Source organism: Aedes albopictus, chromosome 2 (genome assembly GCF_035046485.1).
Source record: "Aedes albopictus strain Foshan chromosome 2, AalbF5, whole genome shotgun sequence".
In the NCBI taxonomy this organism is placed as follows: Eukaryota; Metazoa; Arthropoda; class Insecta; order Diptera; family Culicidae; genus Aedes; species Aedes albopictus.
This window is the reverse complement of record NC_085137.1, coordinates 56127870-56149951: the sequence shown is the minus strand read 5'-3', so window position 1 is coordinate 56149951 and position 22082 is coordinate 56127870. Positions and strand designations below refer to the sequence as shown.

General features: G+C 36.4%; 2 protein-coding genes across 2 annotated transcripts in view; one reads left to right on the top strand and one right to left on the bottom strand.

Annotated features, from left to right (window-relative positions):
- The window catches only part of LOC115265573 (EGFR adapter protein), a 909498-nt gene that overhangs the window by 665819 nt on the left and 221597 nt on the right, over positions 1–22082 (bottom strand). The gene's annotated exons all lie outside the window — the stretch shown is intronic.
- Positions 4875–20093, top strand: LOC134288926 (uncharacterized). Its single transcript, XM_062854859.1, has 2 exons — positions 4875–5196; positions 15298–20093. The coding sequence occupies exon 2, from the start codon at positions 15317–15319 to the stop codon at positions 19934–19936; it is 4620 nt and encodes a 1539-aa protein (XP_062710843.1). The 5' UTR covers positions 4875–5196; positions 15298–15316; the 3' UTR covers positions 19937–20093.

Here is a 22082-nt window from a genome sequence, read left to right as displayed (position 1 = left end):
ATACTCAGTTTACCCCGCTAGGCCGAGAACATATCGAAAAAATCACATTTTCGGGTACATAGCAATTTCTTCGAAGAAAGTCCCAAGGAAGCTATTCAAAAAAAAAAATGTTCGGGTGACAAAAAAATAAGATCGTCAAACTTTCTAGGATGATCGTCTAGACTTATGAGAAGATGACTGCATACTCAGTTTACCCCGCTAGGCCGAGAACATATCGAAAAAATCACATTTTCGGATACATAGCAATTTCTTTGAAGAAATCCCTAAGGCAACTATTAAAAAAAAAAAATGTTCGGGTGACAAAAAAATAAGATGGTCAAACTTTCTAAGATGATCGTCTAGACTTAGGAGAAGATGACTGCATACTCAGTTTACCCCGCTAGGCCGAGAACATATCGAAAAAAACACATTTTCGGGTATATGGCAATTTCTTCGAAGAAAGTCCCAAGGAAGCTATTCAAAAAAAAAAAATGTTCGGGTGACAAAAAAATAAGATCGTCAAACTTTCTAGGATGATCGTCTAGACTTATGAGAAGATGACTGCATACTCAGTTTACCCCGCTAGGCCGAGAACATATCGAAAAAATCACATTTTCGGGTACATAGCAATTTCTTCGAAGAAATCCCTAAGGCAACTATTAAAAAAAAAAAATGTTCGGGTGACAAAAAAATAAGATCGTCAAACTTTCTAGGATGATCGTCTTGACTTAGGAGAAGATGACTGCATACTCAGTTTACCCCGCTAGGCCGAGAACATATCGAAAAAATCACATTTTCGGGTACATACCAATTTCTTCGAAGAAAGTCCCAAGGAAGCTATTCAAAAAAAAAATGTTCGGGTGACAAAAATATAAGATCGTTAAACTTTCTAGGATGATCGTCTAGACTTAGGAGAAGATGACTGCATACTCAGTTTACCCCGCTAGGCCGAGAACATATCGAAAAAATCACATTTTCGGGTACATAGCAATTTCTTCGAAGAAAGTCCCAAGGAAGCCATTCAAAAAAAAAAAATGTTCGGGTGACAAAAAAATAAGATCGTCAAACTTTCTACGATGATCAAGTAGACTTATTAGAAGATGACTGCATATTTGGTTTACCCCGCTAGGCCGAGAACATATCCAAAAAATCAAAATGATCAAATAGACTTATGAGAAGTTGACCAACTGCTTTTTAGGGTGCCGCTGCATCGCGCGAGCAAAATGCACCCAAAAAAATATTGACTCAGTCACTGAGGTGGTCATACTCAGAAATCGATAAGTCTTTTTTTAATACTCAGTTGCCATTAAAAGTAGGAAAGCTCATTGGTTTATTAATTGCCTTACTTTTATCGGTAACTGAGTAAGAAAAAAAAAACTTATCGGTTTCTGAGCAAATCCAACTCAGTGTTTGGGTAAGTATGTTTCACTGTGTGTGTATTAAAAAACTTCTACTTATGTCGAATTCGTTTTTAATTCAGTTCCAACCTGGGTTGGAACTGGATGAGATCACAGTTTCAACCCCAACCCGACTTCGGTTTCGCTTGTACTAAAGTTTGTTTGAGTTTGTTTGACGTTTGTTTGTTTACACATTTTCCGCCAATCCAGTTCCAACCCAGGTTCAAAAACGAATTCGACATTAGCAAAATTCACCTTAAAAATTTCTACTCAGGGCTACATGAGCATTGTTTTTTTTAAAGTAATATTTTGCTATCATGAGCATTATAATGATTTGATTATCAGTTCCATTCAGTTTCAAATGGTTCAAAAAATAAACTTATGTTTATATCTGGGATACACTGTGTGTCAGCATATGTATTTTGTTTCATCTAAAGTAAATTTCATTTTGGCAGTTTTTATTAAATGTGTAAACATTATATAACACGCCCAGAAAAATACTTACTCAGACACTGAGTTTGTCTACTTCAGAAATCGATAAGTTTTCTTTTCTTACTCAGTTTCCATTAAACGTGGGACAACTAGATCATTGGCAATGAAATTGAGTAGTAAAACAAAAAAAAACTTATCGTTTTCTGAGGACCACCTCAGTGACTGAGTAGTAGTTTTTTAGGTGCATTCTGTGAGTTACCCGCTGTCACTCGCTTTAGCATTGGGCACTTCTTTCATAATTTTCGATACGTATCAATGTGGATTATAATTATTATTTATTTGAATTTGGATGAAAAATGAAAACGATAAGCATAAAAAACAATTAAACATAAGAATCATTTTATTTAAGCATAGTTAGTTATTTTAAAACTCGTGTTATATTTTTTTTTGTTTTTGTTTAGAGAGACTTTACCACTAGGGCATTCGTCTCTGTGTGACTGTGACAGTTTTATAATAAATATATTGACGATCTTGCGCCAAATACGACGCACAGGCAAATAAAATCGTCCCATCACAAAATATGCACACCGGTTTCAGCATACATTGGTTGATGTCGCCGCTACAGTTTTCCAGTAACGGAGCGTTATTTTGGGGTGGTGTTTCGACTAATCGGTTTGTTTATGCACTGTTTCCTTTGATGTTGGATGTGTGAGCATTGTGTTGTCAAAGATTGAACATTTGCACGATCGTCGCGAAATCCTTGCAAAGCTCAATAAAGTTTCTTCGCTATGTCCTGCAACCAAACGACAATATTTCTGATTAATAAACAATCACAGATATTTTAAAAGGAAGGCATTATTTTACCTACTCGTTAGGCCGATGGGGCCGATGCAAATATTATTTTTATTTTATGTCCGAGACCTCTCATCGGGTACGAGGGGGGGGGGAGCAAAAATATATAAATATCAAACAAATAAAAAATAAACTATTGAAAAATTAAAAATTATACCCACTATTGAAAAAATTGTTTCTAACTATTGAAAAATTATTACTTGAAAACATTTTTTCTATTGAAAAAAAAATCTTATGCAAATTTCACACAGTTTGTTGTATTCAAACAAAATAAACTAATGATGAATTGTTTTCCTCCACAGCGCAACGTATTCATTGATTTTTCGTGCTCTGTTGCAGCGAACTCAATATGTAAATCATTTTTGATTATTAAAAAATGTATAATACTTTAATGATTGCATGATTAAAGTTGAAAATTTGGCATTATTAAATATGTTTCAAAAATCATACCACTTATGATTATGATACATGCAATGATACATTAATAATTTTAAATCAATTTTAAATAATTTGTTTTGTGTACGCTTGGCAAATAAAAAAAAAAGTTTTGACGAGTTCTTTTTCGATATTCAATCATTGCAACCCTTTTGAAATGGGCAAAATGAGCCTATTTGTGTTTCTGTGTCGTTATAAGCGGCGGAACCAGCACTTCTTTTCTAGCTTTTAGATCACTTTGTAGCATAAAACAGCTACTTTTGACGACTGCTGTTTCCAAGCCGTGCACCAGCCGTTGACAAATGACAAGTTCATTGGCAAATTCTCATGAAAACTCACCTTCACTGGCTGCCACAGCATGCGAAAGGACCAAAAGAAGATCGGTCGTTGATAGCGAACATTACACTCCAAAGGTTCCTTATTACTCTCAGGAATTCTCCTACCGCAACTTTTGTTATTTTAATCTTACCTATCCACTTCTCCAGGTGAAAAACATTTATGCACTTTAGCCACCCGCGAGCGCTAATTCGGTTTGGAACAGTGAGTAAACATCTCGCGAGGAGCAGTGGAAGTAACCTCGGAAATCACACGGTTCGATTCCCGATTCAACAAAATAAGCACGAAAAACACCGCCAAAGTATACAACGATTCACATAATCGTAGGCATACTTGACAGTGCCCGACAAATGCCCGCAGGGGTGTGCTTTTCTCACAGTCGGCAAAACAGATTTGGTGAAATATTTCCGTTTTGTTTTTATTATACGCTCTATCATAATGTTGATGATAATGTGATCATAATATGGGAACCCAGCCCAATATGCACTGATGGGGTAACTCATAAGATCACTCCTGAATGTGATTTGATCATTACTGTAAATGAATGGTGTCAAGATATGTGTGCATAAAACATTCTTCTAGAAGCTAGGCCGCCAAACCCACGGAAAATCTTTTGATTTCTCAATGAAAATTGGCAACTTCCGGTTTTTCGTGCTTGCAATTAAGGTTTTCTGGTGATTTTATTATCAGCCATGGAAACACATGAGATTGAGTTCCAGAATATTTGAATGAACCCTACACCAGAAGAATGCTCATACATAAGGCGGCGTCCATAAATTACGTAACGCTCTAGGGGGAGGGGGGAGTACGGTCAAGCGATTTTATTATCAGCCATGGAAACACATGAAATTGAGTTCCAGAATATTTGAATGAACCCTACACCAGAAGAATGCTCATACATAAGGCGGCGTCCATAAATTACGTAACGCTCTAGGGGGAGGGGGGAGTACGGTCAAGCGTTACGGCCCATACAAAAATTTTAAGGTTTCCATACAAAAAAGCGTTACGGAGGGGGGGGGGGGAGAGGGGGGGCTAAAAATGTTATTTTTAGCGTTACGTAATAAATGGATGCTACCTAATTTGTGCCAATTGGGTTTTCAAATAAAGAAAAATGTATTAATTTTTTTGGTTTTATACGAAAGAGCACCTTTTTCTGAACCACTATGATTTTTTTCAGATTTTTTGAACTTCATTTTGGTACTTAAAATCAATTTCAAATAGATTTTTCGAAATCACCTTTTGACAGCTGAGCAACTGCTTGACAGCTCCGCCCAGTACAAAACGCGACGAGGGGTGATTCGACAAATCGCTCCCATACAAACTTCAAACTGATTTTTAAATAGGTTCCCGAGCACCAAAATTCATGAAAATTTGGATTTCGGCTCAGTTTTGCATGCAGATTCTGAATATATAATTATCTCAACATCGCTAAAGAAGCCAATTCCACAACAAAAAAATAATAAATGAATAAAAATTAAATTTAAAAAATCTTTTTAATGGATTTTTTCTGCTGTCGATTAATTTTGAAACATCGCGCAATGTTTAATTGAGTTCCCACAGACACTCATTCATTGAGAGAACAAAAGCGGCGCCAAAACAAAAATCGTCCTGGCCTCGGCCAAAAAAACTTGTAGGTAGAAGTGTTTTTTGTTAGCTCCGTGGTTTTTCATTAATTTCCTTGATTTTGTGACGAAAACTAACATTTCACCATTTTGGTTCGATTTCGGTGTTCCAGCAGACTTGGATGCGCTGGATTACATCGGAGGTAAGTGTTTTTATAGATAATATTTAAAAAGAAAATTCATTGAAGAATTTGACATGGTGAGGGAAACCGAACACTTGTGGAGGCGATGAAGGGGGTGGGCATCGATATGCACCGAGAAAAATTTCTACTCAGCCACTGAGTTGGTCTTACTCAGACATCGAAAAATCCTTTGTTTTCTTACTCAGTTTTCGTTAAAAGTGGGACTACTCATCGTCAATGAGTAGTCCCACTTTTAACGAAAACTGAGTAAGAAAACAAAGGATTTTTCGATGTCTGAGTAAGACCAACTCAGTGGCTGAGTAGAAATTTTTCTCTGTGTGCTTCATTTCACAGGCACACAATGGGCAAATAAAGCGTATTTTTTGGCCATAATTGTTCAGTATTATTTTTGTTAAAACATTCATTTTTTATTATAAATTATTGATTGCTATTGAAAATTGCCTGAATAACTTAAATCTTTCCGGAGTTATAGCCATTTTAGTGATTCGGACCGGCACCGGTTGAACTGGCCATATACAAAACTGAATCAACTCAATCATGCGACGCATAGAACTGTGGCTAACTTGGTGGCTAAGAATTTTGGGCGAAGTTAAATCTGGTTGTTGGTCCAAAATTCAAGATGGCGGCCTTAAATTCAAGATGGTGAACCACAATTCAAAATTGCGGCTGTTTTTTAAGTTAGTTTTTAAAACCATGTAAAAGTTGTGACAAACCTTTGGGTGAATTGTCGAAACTATTATGCTTTTTGTTGAAATTCGAAGTGACCTGGGGTGCGAAAATTGAGTTTTTACTCACTTTTATGTGTCGCAACTCGATTCGAAGGTGCGCAAATTGTAGCTCCTAATTAGCTGAATGATGCGCAATGCCAAAAAAAAAGCTCAATTTTACTTCGCATCTGTACCTTCGCATATCGCGCGAGTCGCGACTTCGATTTGGTGCTGCGACGATAATATTTCAGTTTACGACATTCTCTACTGTTGCGCGATGGTTGAAATTTGATTAAGTGGTGCTCAGAAATTCCAAGATGGCGGCCCGTTTTTCAAGATGGCAGCTGTTTATGGTACTTTAAGCTCGAGAACCATACAAATTTGGTATGTAGCAGATGGGGATTTTTTTTTATTACCGTCGGGTTTGGGCCGAAGGGTCTCAGATTTTCATAAAACTTTTTCCACAGGCAGGGCTCATGGAAATGAGCAAAAAAAAATTGAGAAAAATTCAGGGTCGCCTATTTTCCCGGAAAAGTCAGGTGGAAATTTTTGGTTTTCCCCTGACATTACCTACTTTGAAAAATCATAACTCAAGAACGAAGCACCGTAGAAACAAAGTTTTTTTTATAGAAAATGACAGCAAATTTTCTCAGGAATCCAAAAAAAAATATGAACTGGAAAAAGTTTTTCACAAAATTTTCCACAGTTGAGAAAATTCGTAAAGAAAAATCGGAAAAACTATGTCCGAACTCGTGGAAAATTTTCGAAAAAATGTTTTTGAGAAGGTTATTTTATAAGCTTCAATCGCTGAAATTTTTGGAATGCACTTTTTCGTTTTTGAGTTATGGCCAATTTTGTTGAAAAATGTCCAAATGTGCCATAAAAGCCTTTTCTTTAAAAAATCATAACTCAAGAACGAAGCATCGTAGAAACAAAGTTTTTTAATGAAAATAAAAGAAAATTTTCTCAAGTATTCAAAAAAATATGAAGTGGAAAAAGTTTTCCACAAAATTTTCCACCGTTGAGAAAATTCATAAAGAAAAGCCAGAAAAACTATGTCCGCTCTCGTGGAAAATTTTCAAAAAAATATTTTTGAGACAGTAATTTTATAAGCTTTGATCGCTGAAATTTTTGGAATGCACTTAATTTTCGTTCCTGAGTTATGGGAAATTTAGTGAAAAATGACCATATAATATAGGCTTACATGGTCATTTTCACAAAATTGGCCATAACTCAGTAACGAAAAAAAAGTACATTCCAAAAATTTCAGCGATCAAAGCTTATAAAATTACATCCTCAAAAATATTTTTTTTGAAAATTTTCCGTGAGTTCGGACATAGTTTTTCCGGCTTTTCTTTATGAATTTTCTCGACGGTGGAAAATTTTGTAAAAAACTTTTTCCACTTCATATTTTTTTTTAATTCCTGAGAAAATTTGCTTTCGTTTTCATTGAAAAACTTTGCTTCTACGATGCTTCGTTCTTGAGTTATGATTTTTCAAAGAAAAGGCTTTTATGGCACATTTGGGCATTTTTCAACAAAATTGGCCATAACTCAAAAACGAAAAAAAGTGCAGAGTTCGGGCATAGTTTTTTCCGGCTTTTCTTTACGAATTTTCTCAACTGTGGAAAATTTTGTGGAAAACTTTCCAGTTAATATTTTTTTTGGATTCCTGAGAAAATTTGCTGTCATTTTCTAAAAGAAACTTTGTTTTTACGATGCTTCGTTCTTGAGTTATGATTTTTCAAAGTAGGTAGTGTCAGGAGAAAACCATAAATTTCCACCTGACTTTTCCGGGAAAATAGGCGACCCTGAATTTTTCTCATTTTTTTATATATCCATGAGCCCTGCCTGTGGAAAAAGTTTCATGAAAATCTGAGACCCTTCGGCCCAATTTGTACGATAATAAAAAAATGCCCAGATGTCCAGAGTGCAAAAATTATGCTCAGGAAATTGAATATGGCAGCCCACAATTCAAAATGGTGATTGTTTTAGGCTAGTGATATAGAGCTTTTGGAGGTTATATAGTGATGTACTTTTAGTAATTCCTCCAAACAACTGTAGCGTGGAATTTCCGTCATACAAACCACCGAATAATAATGATCGATTTTATTCTTGCAACTAGCTTATTGCCTTGTGACCAATTTGAAACCAAATTACTAATCCATAAATTAGCTTTCATATTATGGAAAAAAATGTTGTAGGACAACTACCATTTCTTTAAAATTATATTTCCATTTACTCCATCTCTATTTCGGTTGTATCGTTTACATTTTCGTCATACCTTCACGGAACACATTATGGTACGTAGGATGGTCAAAAATGACACAATCGAGCGGATTAAAAGCAAAGGGGTGTAAATGACCAAAACCTCCTTTCGAATAAATTAGGTTTAAAGTTTTCCCAAAATTTTCATTTTCATACAAATTACCGTCTATATCCGTTGTCGGTTTATGATCATACAGCCAACGCGTGAATGAAATGGATGAGAATAAAGCATGTGAGAGAGTGAAATAAGTAGATGATGGTGTAGTAAACTTCGTTTTTTTTCACCGTCCGAAATAAAAAATCTAAACTTTCACACGGAAAAAAATCAAAACGAATATCGGATACAACATCTCTCCTAGAGTCTCTCTTGGAGTTTCCCTTGAAAGTTTTCCGCGATATCTTTTGGTGTTCCTCTTGGGACTTCCCTAGGAGATCTGCCTCCCCCAGAGTTTCCACAGAAGTTATTGCTGAGATTTCAACAAGAGTTTCTCCAAGGATTTCTTAGGGTGTTTTAGTTAATTTTCTGCTGAATTTTTCCTATTTAAAGGTTTTCGCGAGATTCCGCTGAGATTTTTCTCGAAGTTTCTCCTGATTCTCAGAAGATTCCTTCCGGTGTCTATTTTAAGATGTCTCTCAGAGTTCTTCTGGACTTTCTCTTTAGATTTTCTCCTGATTACTATTTAGGAATTCATTAGGAAGTATTGCTGATACTTCTCTTGATCTTCCCGTGATTTCATTCAGATTTTTTTCCGAGCTGTTCCTCATAGATGTTCACAAGATTTCTTGCAGTGATCCTGCTGAGATTATAGTTTAAAAATTTCTTTGACATTTTTCCCAGAACTCTTCCTGGAGATCCTAATGGAAATCATCTTGAGATTCTGGGTGTTTCTTTTGATATTTATTTAAAAGTTACTTTTTATTAATTTATTAGTTATTTATTAGTTTATTTATTTATTTAAAAGTTATTTTAAAACTTCTCGGAGAAATATCGGAAGAAACTCAGGTGAATTCTTGCGAGAAATTCCACAAGTTCTATTCTGCCATTCTACGCATATTTAGAACGGCAGTATTGGTGGGAAACACTGGAACATCTTAGAAAATGTTCAGGAAATAATCCCGGGAGGAAATATTAAGAAAACTCAAGGAGGGAAACTTCTATGAAAAATTCAGCAATGAATTACAAGCGAAATCCGGTGACGAAATCCAAAAAAATATCGGAAAACTCTAGAAGAAATCCCTGGAAGAATTTCTGAAAAATCTTGATTGAAACTGTTGGAAAGCTATCCCGGAAAACCAGTAGGGAATCGCGCCACTTGGGCGGTGGCTTCTATATTCGTCTGTTTTCCACTATAACTCAGTCAAATTTAAACCAATGGACACAACTTTTGGAATGTGGTGAGATAGGTATAGTATCTACTCGTGTACAACATTTCAAATCAATTGGTTCAAAATTGACTGAGTTATAGTGGAAAACAGACGAATATAGAAGCCACCGCCCAAGTGGCGCGATACCCTATGAGAAATTCCTGAAGGAACTTTCGATAAATTTTGGAAGGATCTCCAAGAACAATCCAAGGAGAACCTCTGGAAGCATATCTTCAAGACGTTTGGAAGAAATCCCCGGAACAACTCTCAGAAATCCCGAAAGAAAGAAGGAACAATTTATGGGCGCAAATACCTATGGATGGAAACTTGAGAGAACAGGAATTCTTTGAGAAACAGAAAATTAAGAACAGAAAAGTAAGAATTGCGGTAGAAATCCAAGGAGGAAACCCGTAAGGAATTCAAGAAAGAATCTCGAGAAAAAACTTCGAAGGAATTTCGAAGTGAAATATGGATAGATTTCTAATCAAATTTCCAATCTTAGAAAAAGTTCTTGACAAGTACTGATCGGAATAGCCATGGCAATCAGTACCACCGTTTGTATTCAAATTAGTTAACATGCTATCGTAATTTCCAGTTTTCCGTGGGAATTTCATCAGCACAGCGAACAAACACTCAAGTTTTGTTTCAGAACTGTGTAAGGAATTTAAATGGACAAACGACAAAGAATCCCAGTTCAACATTGTACCAAAACCTTATAAGTACAAATCTTAAGCAATTTTTTTTTTCGGTATGTAGTATAATTTTATTTTGTTTGTTTGGAAGTTTTTTTATATTTTATAGTCAGATTTTTTAAACGAAATTTTCGGGGGAAATGTCAAAGCTATTGCTTGCAATGGACCCAAAAGAATTATGAGAAAAATCTTAAAAAAAAACTTAGCCAAAGTCGCGATGTTTTAAAAAAAATCCCCAATTGACTTTTGTTATATTTTCGAAGGAGTTTTGCAAAAGAAATCTTGGAAAAGTTCGGCAATTTGATGATATTTCTAGGATAATAAATCTTACGAATTTCCTTTTGACATGTTTAAGGAGCTTTTGAGGATGTTTCTGCACAGCAAATAATTTTGTAGTTGTCCAGCCGCGTGTTTTCTGGCGATATATATGTTTGAAAGTTATTTCACCCGGTTACATCGTTTCCCGACAATTATCATGCTCACCATGTACTCCTTGGTTGGCCCCGGAATGTGTCAACAAACCAACTTCTAACTCGGTGAAATGGTGTAACGGGATATGCCGCACAATCAGTGGATCAGTGTATGAATCCATTCCAATATTTTTCTTTTGTATGAGGTGTCTGTCGGTCCGATTGTAGCGATTGCTGATGTTAAAACACGTGCAAAGGTGGTGCAAAAAAATGTTAAAAATAAGCAAAGGTGATGGAACAGCGGTACCCCTTTAATTTACACGCGTGCGTCTGGCCGATCAATTTTGCACATTTTGAACGCCTTGTCCCGCGTAGACCTGTGAACCGTAGGTGATGAAGAACAAGTCGGCTAACCAATGCTTTGATGCGATTTTTTTCGTCATACGCAACACGAGAAAAGTTATTGTCTACTCGTAAGTGGAATAAAATTGAACAGTGCAATTATACGATTTCCAGTTCCGTAGAGGCATCTGATCATCTAATGATTCATAGGCAAAGGTAAGTTGGAATATCTATAACTATTGGATACACAGCGAAACAAACATTGATTATTGGTCTGTCTAAAAAGCAAACTTATTTGTATCTGACAGATTTTGGGCCACTGAATCTGAATCCGGGCTCAGGTCATATCGGATACATGGCTATCGGTGAAACGGCAACTTATAATGGACCCTCAATCTGGACTGGAAAAGGAACAGCAGTCACACATCAACATCCTCGTGCTCATCATTCTACCATAAACAAAAGCAGTGTGGGAGGATCGAGTAGCCCCTCACCCTATGTACCCTAAGCTAAGCAGAATACCCTACTGATTACGTGTGTGTAATCAGTTTGTACCTTTCAATTCCGCTCTATTTTGCTTATCCTTTGACAGATACGCGTATTTCGACTACCACTTGTAATCTTCCTCAGTGTCAGTTATCCACTGTACTATTAGGTAAACATTGCTGTTGGGAATCGACTGTAATCTTGACTCTATAGATTAACGGCTACGCAGTCTTAGGGTTCAAAAAACGAGTTTTATTATTCACCCGACGTTTCGACACGGGGATAGTGTCTTCCTGAACCCTAAGACTGCGTAGCCGTTAATCTATAGAATTAGTTGTTTCTATAAAGTGAATCATTAATTAATTGTTTCTATAAAGTGAATCATGCCACCAATAAGCAAATAGTATTGCAATAATGATTTGTAGTGTTTGGGTTGTCAGACAATTTTATCAAAAAACTTAATATTCAGGGTGGCTACACAATCGGGAATATCGAGAAAAACGGGAAAAGCTCTAGAATTTGAAATCACCGGGAAAACCTCGGGAATTCCTGTTGTTCACCGGGAATTTTCATCGTTTGTCGTTTGAACGATTGCAAAATTTTGATCAATTATATATTAACTCGTTAACGCCCAAGGATTCTCACAATTTTAATATTCAAATAAATTTACTATCAATATGCAAGTTCCAATAAAATTAACACGAAAAAATTGGAAGTCTATGGTCTAGTTTCATAAAACTTTATACTATCGCTGCATTCCTATTCGTATGGTCGTCGATGAGAGTAAGCAGTCCAGCAAAAATTCGTGCAGAAGACCATAAATACAATACAACTGTAGACGAGTGAAAGAGATGATGACTGTTCATAAAGAATTTAAAAATGGCTGACATATTACATTGCGATTTACAACGGAAATGTCTATATGTATCCAAAATTACTCTTATTTATCTCATATGCTTCCAAATTTATTTTGTCCAATTCATTTTTTTTTTTATCCAGTAATCACCGAAGGAATCCTACCTCTAGGAAGATATTTCGAGAAAAATCCATGAAGGAATCCTTGGAGGAATCCCAAAAAGATTCTTGGATAAATCATTAAAATAATCTCAGTTAGGATTCACTGCCAGATTCTCGACTGAAATTCCTGAAAGAATTTCTGAAATAATCCAGGAGAAATCTCCGAGGAAATACCTACCTAAATGAATGTCGGAAGGAATATTTAGAAAGAATACCGTAAAAGGGACTACCTGCATAGCCAAAAACAATTTGCATTGTGATGTCAAAGAAACACATGATTCAATCCAAATTGTAGCTGTTTGTGTTAATGTGCATTTATAATTGTACACTGTGTTTCTGGTGGCAATCAACCGCATAGCACATCAACTCCACAACACAATTTGAGGAATTATGAGGAAGCTCGGAAGAAGTTCGTAGAGGAATTTCTGAAGAAAATCTGTCTGAAATCCTTTATGAAATCCACAAACAAATCTTAGAGCAATCATTTCAGGAATCTCAAAAAGAGCCACTTTGAATATCCTGGAGGAATTCCTGAAAGAATCCCGTGTGAAATTTCTGAGAGAATCCTGCGAGATATCTCTGAGAGCATCCCGGAGCAATTCCTGAAGGAATCCCGGAAAAATATTTGGAACAATCCCGAAATGAGTCTTTGAAGAAATCCTAGAAAAAATTCTTGAAGGAATCCTGCAGGAATCATTGATAAAAATTCGGGACGAATCCCGATGCAATACCAGGATAAAAATCTTAAGGTAACCCGGAAATGAACAGTGAAGGAATCACGAAAGAAACTTCTGAAGGAACCCCTAAAAATCTAGCTGATATTCCAGTAGAGATTCTTAAAAGAATGTCGGAAGGAATCCCAAGAGAAACCAATGAAGGAACCCCAAAAAGAATCCAGGTAGCAATTTATAAAGGATTCCCGGGAAAAATCCTTGCAAAAATCCCTGAATGTGTTTCTGGAGAAATCTCTAAAGGAAACCTTGGAAAAATCAATGAAGAAATCTCGGGTGGAATCAATGAAGAAATCCCCGGTAAATTCCTGTAGTAATCCTGGAAGAAAGACCGGGCGTATCTCTAAAAGAATCCAGAAAGAAAACAGGAGATGTCCCTGCAATCTTGGGAATAATATATGAAAGAATCCCTGATGGAGTGCCTAGAAATGTCCCTGAAGAAATCCCGGGGTAGTTTTTAAATGAATCCAAGGAGGAATTTCAAGAGGAACGCCTGGAGAAATCCTTGACAGAATTCTTAATTTCTTAAACAATCCCGGGAATGATGAATGGAGGAATTCAAATAAAATAATAATAATAGTTTCAACCTCAAATTGTAATGAATTTGATGATTGCCTACATGAAATATTGCGGCGCTCATAATAAATCCACATTGGGCGGCGGCCATATGGCCGCTAGGAGATTCCCGCGATACAGACGCAATGTCAAAATCGAACAGATACTGTCACCTCCCCAGCAGCATCGCAGCAGCCTTCAGGCCGCTCATATCAAAACAAAAGTTAGCACAATGGCAACTCAGGTGGCCAGAAATCGAAATAATATTTATCGTGAAATTGTTCCACTGTTTATTACGCATTTAGCCCGTTATTTGCGCATCACCTCATCGGCTTTGTAAAGATCTTCTTCCATTTTGACATTGCGTCTGTATCGCGTGCATCTCCTCGCGGCCATATCGCCGCAGCCTCATGTGGATTTGATATGAGCGCCGCACACAGATTTTTTGACCATCAGGTCGCTCATAGTGGTGCGGTCATATTTTGGCAACTTGATGGGAAAGAAGAAGACAAACGCGTTTCGTGGATTTATCTTGCAAGGCACAATAAATACATGCTAGAAGAACTCTAAAAGGATTTCCAGATTAAATTGTTCCAGGAATCTCAGGAAAATATCGATAAAATAAAATAAAATCTTGGAAGGAATCAATGAAGAAATTCCGGAAGAATTTCAGGAGGAATCCCTAAACGAATATCCGGAGCAACTGAAACTTGAATGAATCCAGAGAGAAATCTTTAAGGGAATCCCCATGTGGAATTTTAAACGGAGTTACAGAAAAATCCTGAAGAAATCTCTAAAGGAAACCCGATGAAGACCAATAAAGGAATCCTGAAAAAATCTAGTGAGAAATCCATGGAGAATCGCGGGTGGAGTCCGTGGTAGAGTTCCGGAATGAATTCCGGGAGAAATCTGTAAAGGATTCGAGTGGAGAATTTCAGAGAAAATACTTTCTTGAAAACATATCTTCAAAAAATTTCTAGTGAAATCCTGAAATATGTTTGAAAATATCATATAATTCTGTTAGGCTTATCAGTTTTCAGGTTCGTCTGAAGACTTTGTTAGGCATAACGTTTTGAAAACATTGATTTTATTAAAATTTCCTGAGAAGGTAACAATTATTTTTTACTGAAAATTATAACATTTTGAAATGCCAAAAGCTACCGGGAAAAACTCAGCAATTGTATTTGCCGTTCCGAGTGGCCACCCTGAATATTGCATTTAGGATTGTGTCTACCCTAATTAACCAACACCATACACGGACCGTAATGTAGACGGTTCAACAATACCGAATACAGTATTTGTATCCGGAATGGATGGTTAAGCACGTTTTATGATTACCGTGATTCCAAAAAATTTGATTGCTTCGTATTCATGCCTTAATGCCGCTTAACGAATGCCATATTTTTAATTTAAACATGTAAGTTACAAAATCTGAAAATTGACAGAGATAACATAAGAGACAGTTAACTGTACGAAAATTTGATTTTAGATTTTGAAGTTTCGTTGACTTAAAGTTCAATTCCCAATAGTTTCTCTTTTCAGATCACCATGAAGACTTTCAAGATCACGGAGCAGCAGAAGGAGCGTTTTGTTCAGCATTGCAGTTCAACGTATGGACCACACTGGATGACGAAGCAGTTTGAAGCAATCATATTCAAGGATAAGATTGCATTCAAAGAGCTGGGCCTCTCTATGCAGAAGCATCGGTTATCTAAAAATATTTTGCGGATATCGATGCTTCTCTCAGATGAGCGGAAAAGGTTCGTTCTACGGAACGAGACGGATGAGCGGAACGAAGGGAGGATGGCAACGATGGGAGTACCAGACGGAGGAACAGCAGCAGGAGATGAGGCGGATCAGCAACAGGAAACGAGCCTCGACAATCGAAATTTGGATAACCATTCAACTTTCAAGTTGAGCGGTAGTGTAACTGAGCAAACTATGGAAGAAAACAATCTTCCTGAGAGCTCCAAACATGAAATTGAAACGTGTTTGAAAGAAAATATTGGGTTGGATAATGTCAGAAACCGTAATATTTACAGGTACAATTTACTGAACAGTTACTTACAACAGTTCCGGGATTTACCTGATTTTCAACTTTTTGACGTCCAGTCAATTTCAAAGGATGTCAAAATATTGGGTATTGATTTTAAATCTTTCTTTGGAAAGGAATGGTTGTTTGCTGGAGCAGTTGACATTGGAATGAAAAGTCAATGTTCCAAGTTCCAGATGTTTGATTATCTTTCACTAAACATCTACGAAACTCGGGTTCTTTTAGGTGGCGTAAAAGGGACAGTAGATAAGTCACTGATTGCTAATATTATCAATCGTGACATTGTCTTTTGTCCGATTTTTGAAAATAATCATTTCTCACTGTTTGTCATTGATTTTCGACATGCAGTGTTGTATTATTTGGATTCCGGGAATAAATCAGTTGAACAATTGACTAAAATTAAGGAAGATTTACTTTGTAAATTTATTGCCTCACTTTCATTTTTTGAGTTAAATGATATTGGGGATGCTAGCAAAATTGTTTCCAAGCCATGGACTGTGAGTGGTCTCGACAGTGAAACACAGAGTGACGGTTACAATTGTGGGGTTTTTGTTATTTTCAATGTGTTCCGTGTTCTCACATTGTATGAAAAGGACGAAGATATTCGTATGATCAATGCTGATTACAGGCGTTGTGTATACCATTTGGAAGTAGCAGATGCTATTAAATTCCAACGAAAAACTAAAAAACATTGTAACAATTGCTCCACTGAAGTTGATGTTGATGATAACGCAGACATTAACATTTCAGAATTTATTTGCAGCGATTGCATGATAATAATTCGAAATGAGAACCCCAATGCTTTTCAACAAGTTTTGAACGCGTCTTCTGATGATTCCGTAGTTCAAGAAAATGACGAACCGGATGAACATAAAAATAACATTGGCGAGTATGATGCATTCAAAGATAATGTTAACAAAAAGTCGAATAAATCATATTTGGCAGGAGTATCATGGGACTCGTCCAAAAATTTGTGGAAACGCTTTACTTCCATCAAATTTGATAAACAGGATCTGGATTTATGTTATATGGATCAAGAGGCTCATACTGCAAAGAAGGGTAAACTGCAAAGAGGTGGTTGGTTTGATAAGTTGTCTTACACCACTATTCTTCGCGATAAAATGAACGATTTTGACAGAAATTGTGTGTATTGTGTTGAAACTCAAACGCACAGTAAGTCAAGTATTATTATTTATGGATACTGTGGTCATTTCAGGCCAGAGAAACCATGCCGTTTATTCAAATACGTGGCTTCACTTCCATCTGTTGATGGGATAACATTTGAGGTATACGTAAATGAAACAGAGGTAAATCACGCTAAAATGCTCACTGAACCTTGCAAAGGCTTAGCAATGCAGAGGCTTAAAGAAAAAACTTTGCAGATGCCCCCCAAGCAAATTTTCCACTCCCAATGTGATGCAGTTCCTGATTCAGTTGAAACAACAAAGAATTGCACACATGTTCAATCTTTACCATATATTCGTTGGGTAAAGCACAAAGCCATGGCAGAAAACGATTTGAACAGAGATTCAATTGTTGCTGCTTGCATGAAATTCGACAATTCAAACGCAAAGTTTATCAAAAGCGTTGATGTTCGTCCAGGGATTGGAATTAAAATGTACTCGGATGCAGGACACGCTGTTGTTCACCGGGAGATTAAAATTAACGGTATCAAGCCATTAGCTCATTATGATGGCACAGGTGGGTTATTTGAGTATTTGGATGAATTCCCGAAAAAGGATATCCAGTTGCTGCTCTTGGTAATCAGGGTGAAAAATTGTCCACAGGATCTCGATCGAAATTCTGTAACAATTCCCGTCTACTACCACATAACATCTGACCTGCATGCGATTACTTTGCAGAATGGTCTGGAATGTTTTTATCATTCGTATATGAAAAAATATCCGGAAGATGGGATACCATTCAGAGGAGTTGTTACCGATAACTCCAAAGGGAATATTCATGCGCTTTCTATGGTATTTAACAAAATGAATCTTGGACAATACCTGGACAGAATGCATTGTTTGGAGCAACAACCTCTTGAAGATAAGAGAAAATTGGTTCAAGATATATGCCTTATTTATTTCTGTGATGCTCACATGACAAAAAAGCAGTATAAGTTGGTTGACGAGGCATTTAAGGGTATTGATAGCAATTTGGCTAATATAGTGAAAATAATAATTGCTAAAATGTATAATATTACAAACTATGCCGAATTCAAGAAATATTGGTATAATGTATGCGTTTTTCTTTTGACTGACGAGTTTTCTAGCGATTATCAGCAAGCTTACTCGCATCTTAAACTTAACAAACTTGACATAGACAAGCTTCCTTCTGAAGACGAACTCCTTGACTCAAGTACTTACATTGATAAACAAAGCGATTGTCAATATAAACACAGTCCATTTTTTAATGATGTTACCAAAATTCTAAGACTAGCTCAGCAAAATGTTACTTTTGATTCATCTCAATATGAATCAAGGTTAGCATTTTTGGAAACATTTTCCAAAAGGTATTTATATCTAATCCCGCTTTGGATACCCATTTTCAGCGATTGTGTGAAAGATAATCCACAATTAGATAAATCTGTCAGAAAAAGCAACGCTGCTATTGAAGGGAAGTTTTCAGAACTTAAACAATATTTAGAAACCATAAGCTTGAGAATCGGGCGTGGGAGGAAACGCATAATTCGTGTCATTGATGAACTGGAGAAAGACCATTTCAGCAGTGCAAATGTTCATAAAAAACAAATTCCACTCTCTGGTTTACGGAAACGAGAATTTCCGTCGTTAGAAGTTAATTGTTCAACGCCAAAGAAAGCCAAACTTGCTGGCAATAAACGGAGGGCAGAAACATTTCCCACAGGCTCATATGATGGTTTAGGTGATGGGGACGAAGATAAAATTAATGATTTTTTGTTTGTCGAGGACACATTTAAGCGTCGTAGGAAAACTGCATATTCAGAAATGCAAGACACCAAGCTCGCTTCGACACACAAAACGCTTTTCGACATTCCGTTTCCTTCTAGGCCTCCAAAAATGGAAGTAAAGGAATGTATTCAAACAGTCCATAAAAGTTGCTCGGGTACTGAAGATGAAGCTTCTTCTATCAAGGACATTTCTCTTGATGGAGCTACTCTTAAAAGAGAAAATGTTTTTTATGTCAACAGGGCATTTAAAGATCCACAATATTATTCAAATTTGAACGATGATGTCACACTTTCTGTTCAAATTGATTTTGTTGGAAATACGAGGTTCATTCCCATATTAGTAAAGGACTTCAAAACATTGATGAATAATAATTGGCTTTCGGATAGCATTATAGACACAGCGTTAATGTTGATTGTTAGGCAATTTAATAACTTGGATATTATTTCTTTATCTGTTCATGATTCTTGCAAATTGTTTATGGACAGTATTGAGAAGGTAAATATGGGAAAATTACACAAATTTATCGAAAATGTGTTAAGTCATGATATTATTCTAGTTCCAATGATGAATGACGAAAGGAATCATTATTTGTTAGTAATAATTGACCTGCAAAATAAAAAATTCTTTTATTTCAACTCTGGAGCTGTACTAAATGAGTTGAAATTGCGCAGTCTTCTGAGTAGCTTTAAACAATGCATGAACTTTTATTCCAGTAATGGGTTTATAAATATCGATAAAACAAAATGGAAATCTGGTGGGTGGAAAATTGAACAACCTGAAATTCCAAAACAAAAGGATAATCATAGTTGTGGCATTTTTGTAATACATTACGCGGAACAGTTCTTGAAATTTCTAAGTGAAGAATTTACTTCACATATGGATTTCACATGCAGTAGCATAGATCCCCAGTTCAAACGCGTCGAAATACAGCGCAGTATACTGCAAAACTTATTTATTGATACCAGTAGATGCCCAATTTGCAACAGGGGAGATGATATCTCTATTCCAATGCACTATTGTGAATTTTGCAACCGATGGATTCATTATATTTGTGATGGACGTGAAGAAATTAAAAGTAGCTTGCCGAAAGAGCGTGATTATATTTGTAAAACATGCAGTGTATTTTTCAAGGGACATACATTTGGAAAGAAAATTCATCATGAAGACAGAATTATAACCATTTAAAATAGGTTACGAAAGTAGGACACTTTGTTGGTGATTCTGCTGGGTATTTCGTGCTCACAAACGGGGAAATTTTGTTAGGAATGTGGGTAATTTTATAAGAAATGTGGAAATTTTTTGTATATATTTCACACTTCATACACTATGGTGCATTAGGGTTGTGGACGTATTTTTGCCCGGGGCATGTATTTTGGCCCACTCTGGGATTTTATTGCATTTATCATATAATCTCTACAAAATCATTTTGCCAAGATTTTGTAGAGACTATATGATAAACGTAATAAAAATCCCAGGGTGGGCCAAAATACATGCCCCGGGCCAAAATACGTCCACAACCCTATTGATCGGACAAACGCCGATTTTCATACAAAACGGCCAACTTTGAGATGTTGTAACTATGGTTTGCTTTAGTGGATTGAGCTCAATTTTTGACACGGAACTACAAAAATGCTGAATTTTGCAAATACAAAGCTCAAAATGTTTTCGTTCACAGGTCTGGGCTACATTTTCTTCGCTGTATACGCGAATCTAAGTATATTTGTAGTTCTGTGTCAAAAATTGAGATCAATCCACCCAATCATAGTTACAGCATCTCAAAGTTGGTTATTTTGTATAAAAATCGGCGTTTGTCCGATCAATTATGCACCAAAGTGAAAATGTGGGTGATTTTGTTAGGAATGTGGGAATTTTAGTGAGCATTTCACACTTCATCAATGTGGGAAATTTTGCTAGGAAGGTTAGAAATGTGGGTTTTTTCGGGAATGTGGGAATTTTAGTGAACATTTCACACTTCATAAATGTGGGAAATTTGGTTAGGAATGTGGGTTATTCGGGAATGTGGAAATTTTATTAAACATTTCACACTTCATATGTGTGAAATTTGGTTAGGAATGTGGGTTTTTTTTCGGGAATGTGGGAATGTGGGAATTTTGTTAGGAATGTGGGTTTTTTTCGAGAATGTGGGAATGTGGGAATTTTAGTGAACATTTCACACTTCATAAATGTGGGAAATTTTGTTAGGAATGTGGGAATTTTGTTAGGAATGTGGGTTTTTTCGGGAATGTGGGATTTTAGTGAACATTTCACACTTCATAAATGTGGGAAATTTGGTTAGGAATGTGGGTTTTTTTCGGGAATGTGGGAATGTGGGAATTTTGTTAGGAATGTGGGTTTTTTTCGGGAATGTGGGAATTTTGTTAGGAATGTGGGTTTTTTCGGGAATGTGGGAATGTGGGAATTTTAGTGAACATTTCACACTTCATAAATGTGGGAAATTTTGTTAGGAATGTGGGAATTTTGTTAGGAATGTGGGTTTTTTCGGGAATGTGGGATTTTAGTGAACATTTCACACTTCATAAATGTGGGAAATTTGGTTAGGAATGTGGGTTTTTTTCGGGAATGTGGGAATGTGGGTTTTTTTCGGGAATGTGGGAATTTTGTTAGGAATGTGGGTTTTTTCGGGAATGTGGGATTTTAGTGAACATTTCACACTTCATAAATGTGGGAAATTTGGTTAGGAATGTGGGTTTTTTTTCGGGAATGTGGGAATGTGGGAATTTTGTTAGGAATGTGGGTTTTTTTCGAGAATGTGGGAATGTGGGAATTTTAGTGAACATTTCACACTTCATAAATGTGGGAAATTTTGTTAGGAATGTGGGAATTTTGTTAGGAATGTGGGTTTTTTCGGGAATGTGGGAATGTGGGAATTTTAGTGAACATTTCACACTTCATAAATGTGGGAAATTTTGTTAGGAATGTGGGAATTTTGTTAGGAATGGGGGTTTTTTCGGGAATGTGGGATTTTAGTGAACATTTCACACTTCATAAATGTGGGAAATTTGGTTAGGAATGTGGGTTTTTTTCGGGAATGTGGGAATGTGGGAATTTTGTTAGGAATGTGGGTTTTTTTCGGGAATGTGGGAATTTTGTTAGGAATGTGGGTTTTTTCGGGAATGTGGGAATGTGGGAATTTTATTGAACATTTCACACTTCATAAATGTGGGAAATTTTGTTAGGAATGTGGGAATTTTGTTAGGAATGTGGGTTTTTTTCGGGAATGTGGGAATGTGGGAATTTTGTTAGGAATGTGGGTTTTTTCGGGAATGTGGGAATTTTGTTAGGAATGTGGGTTTTTTCGGGAATGTGGGAT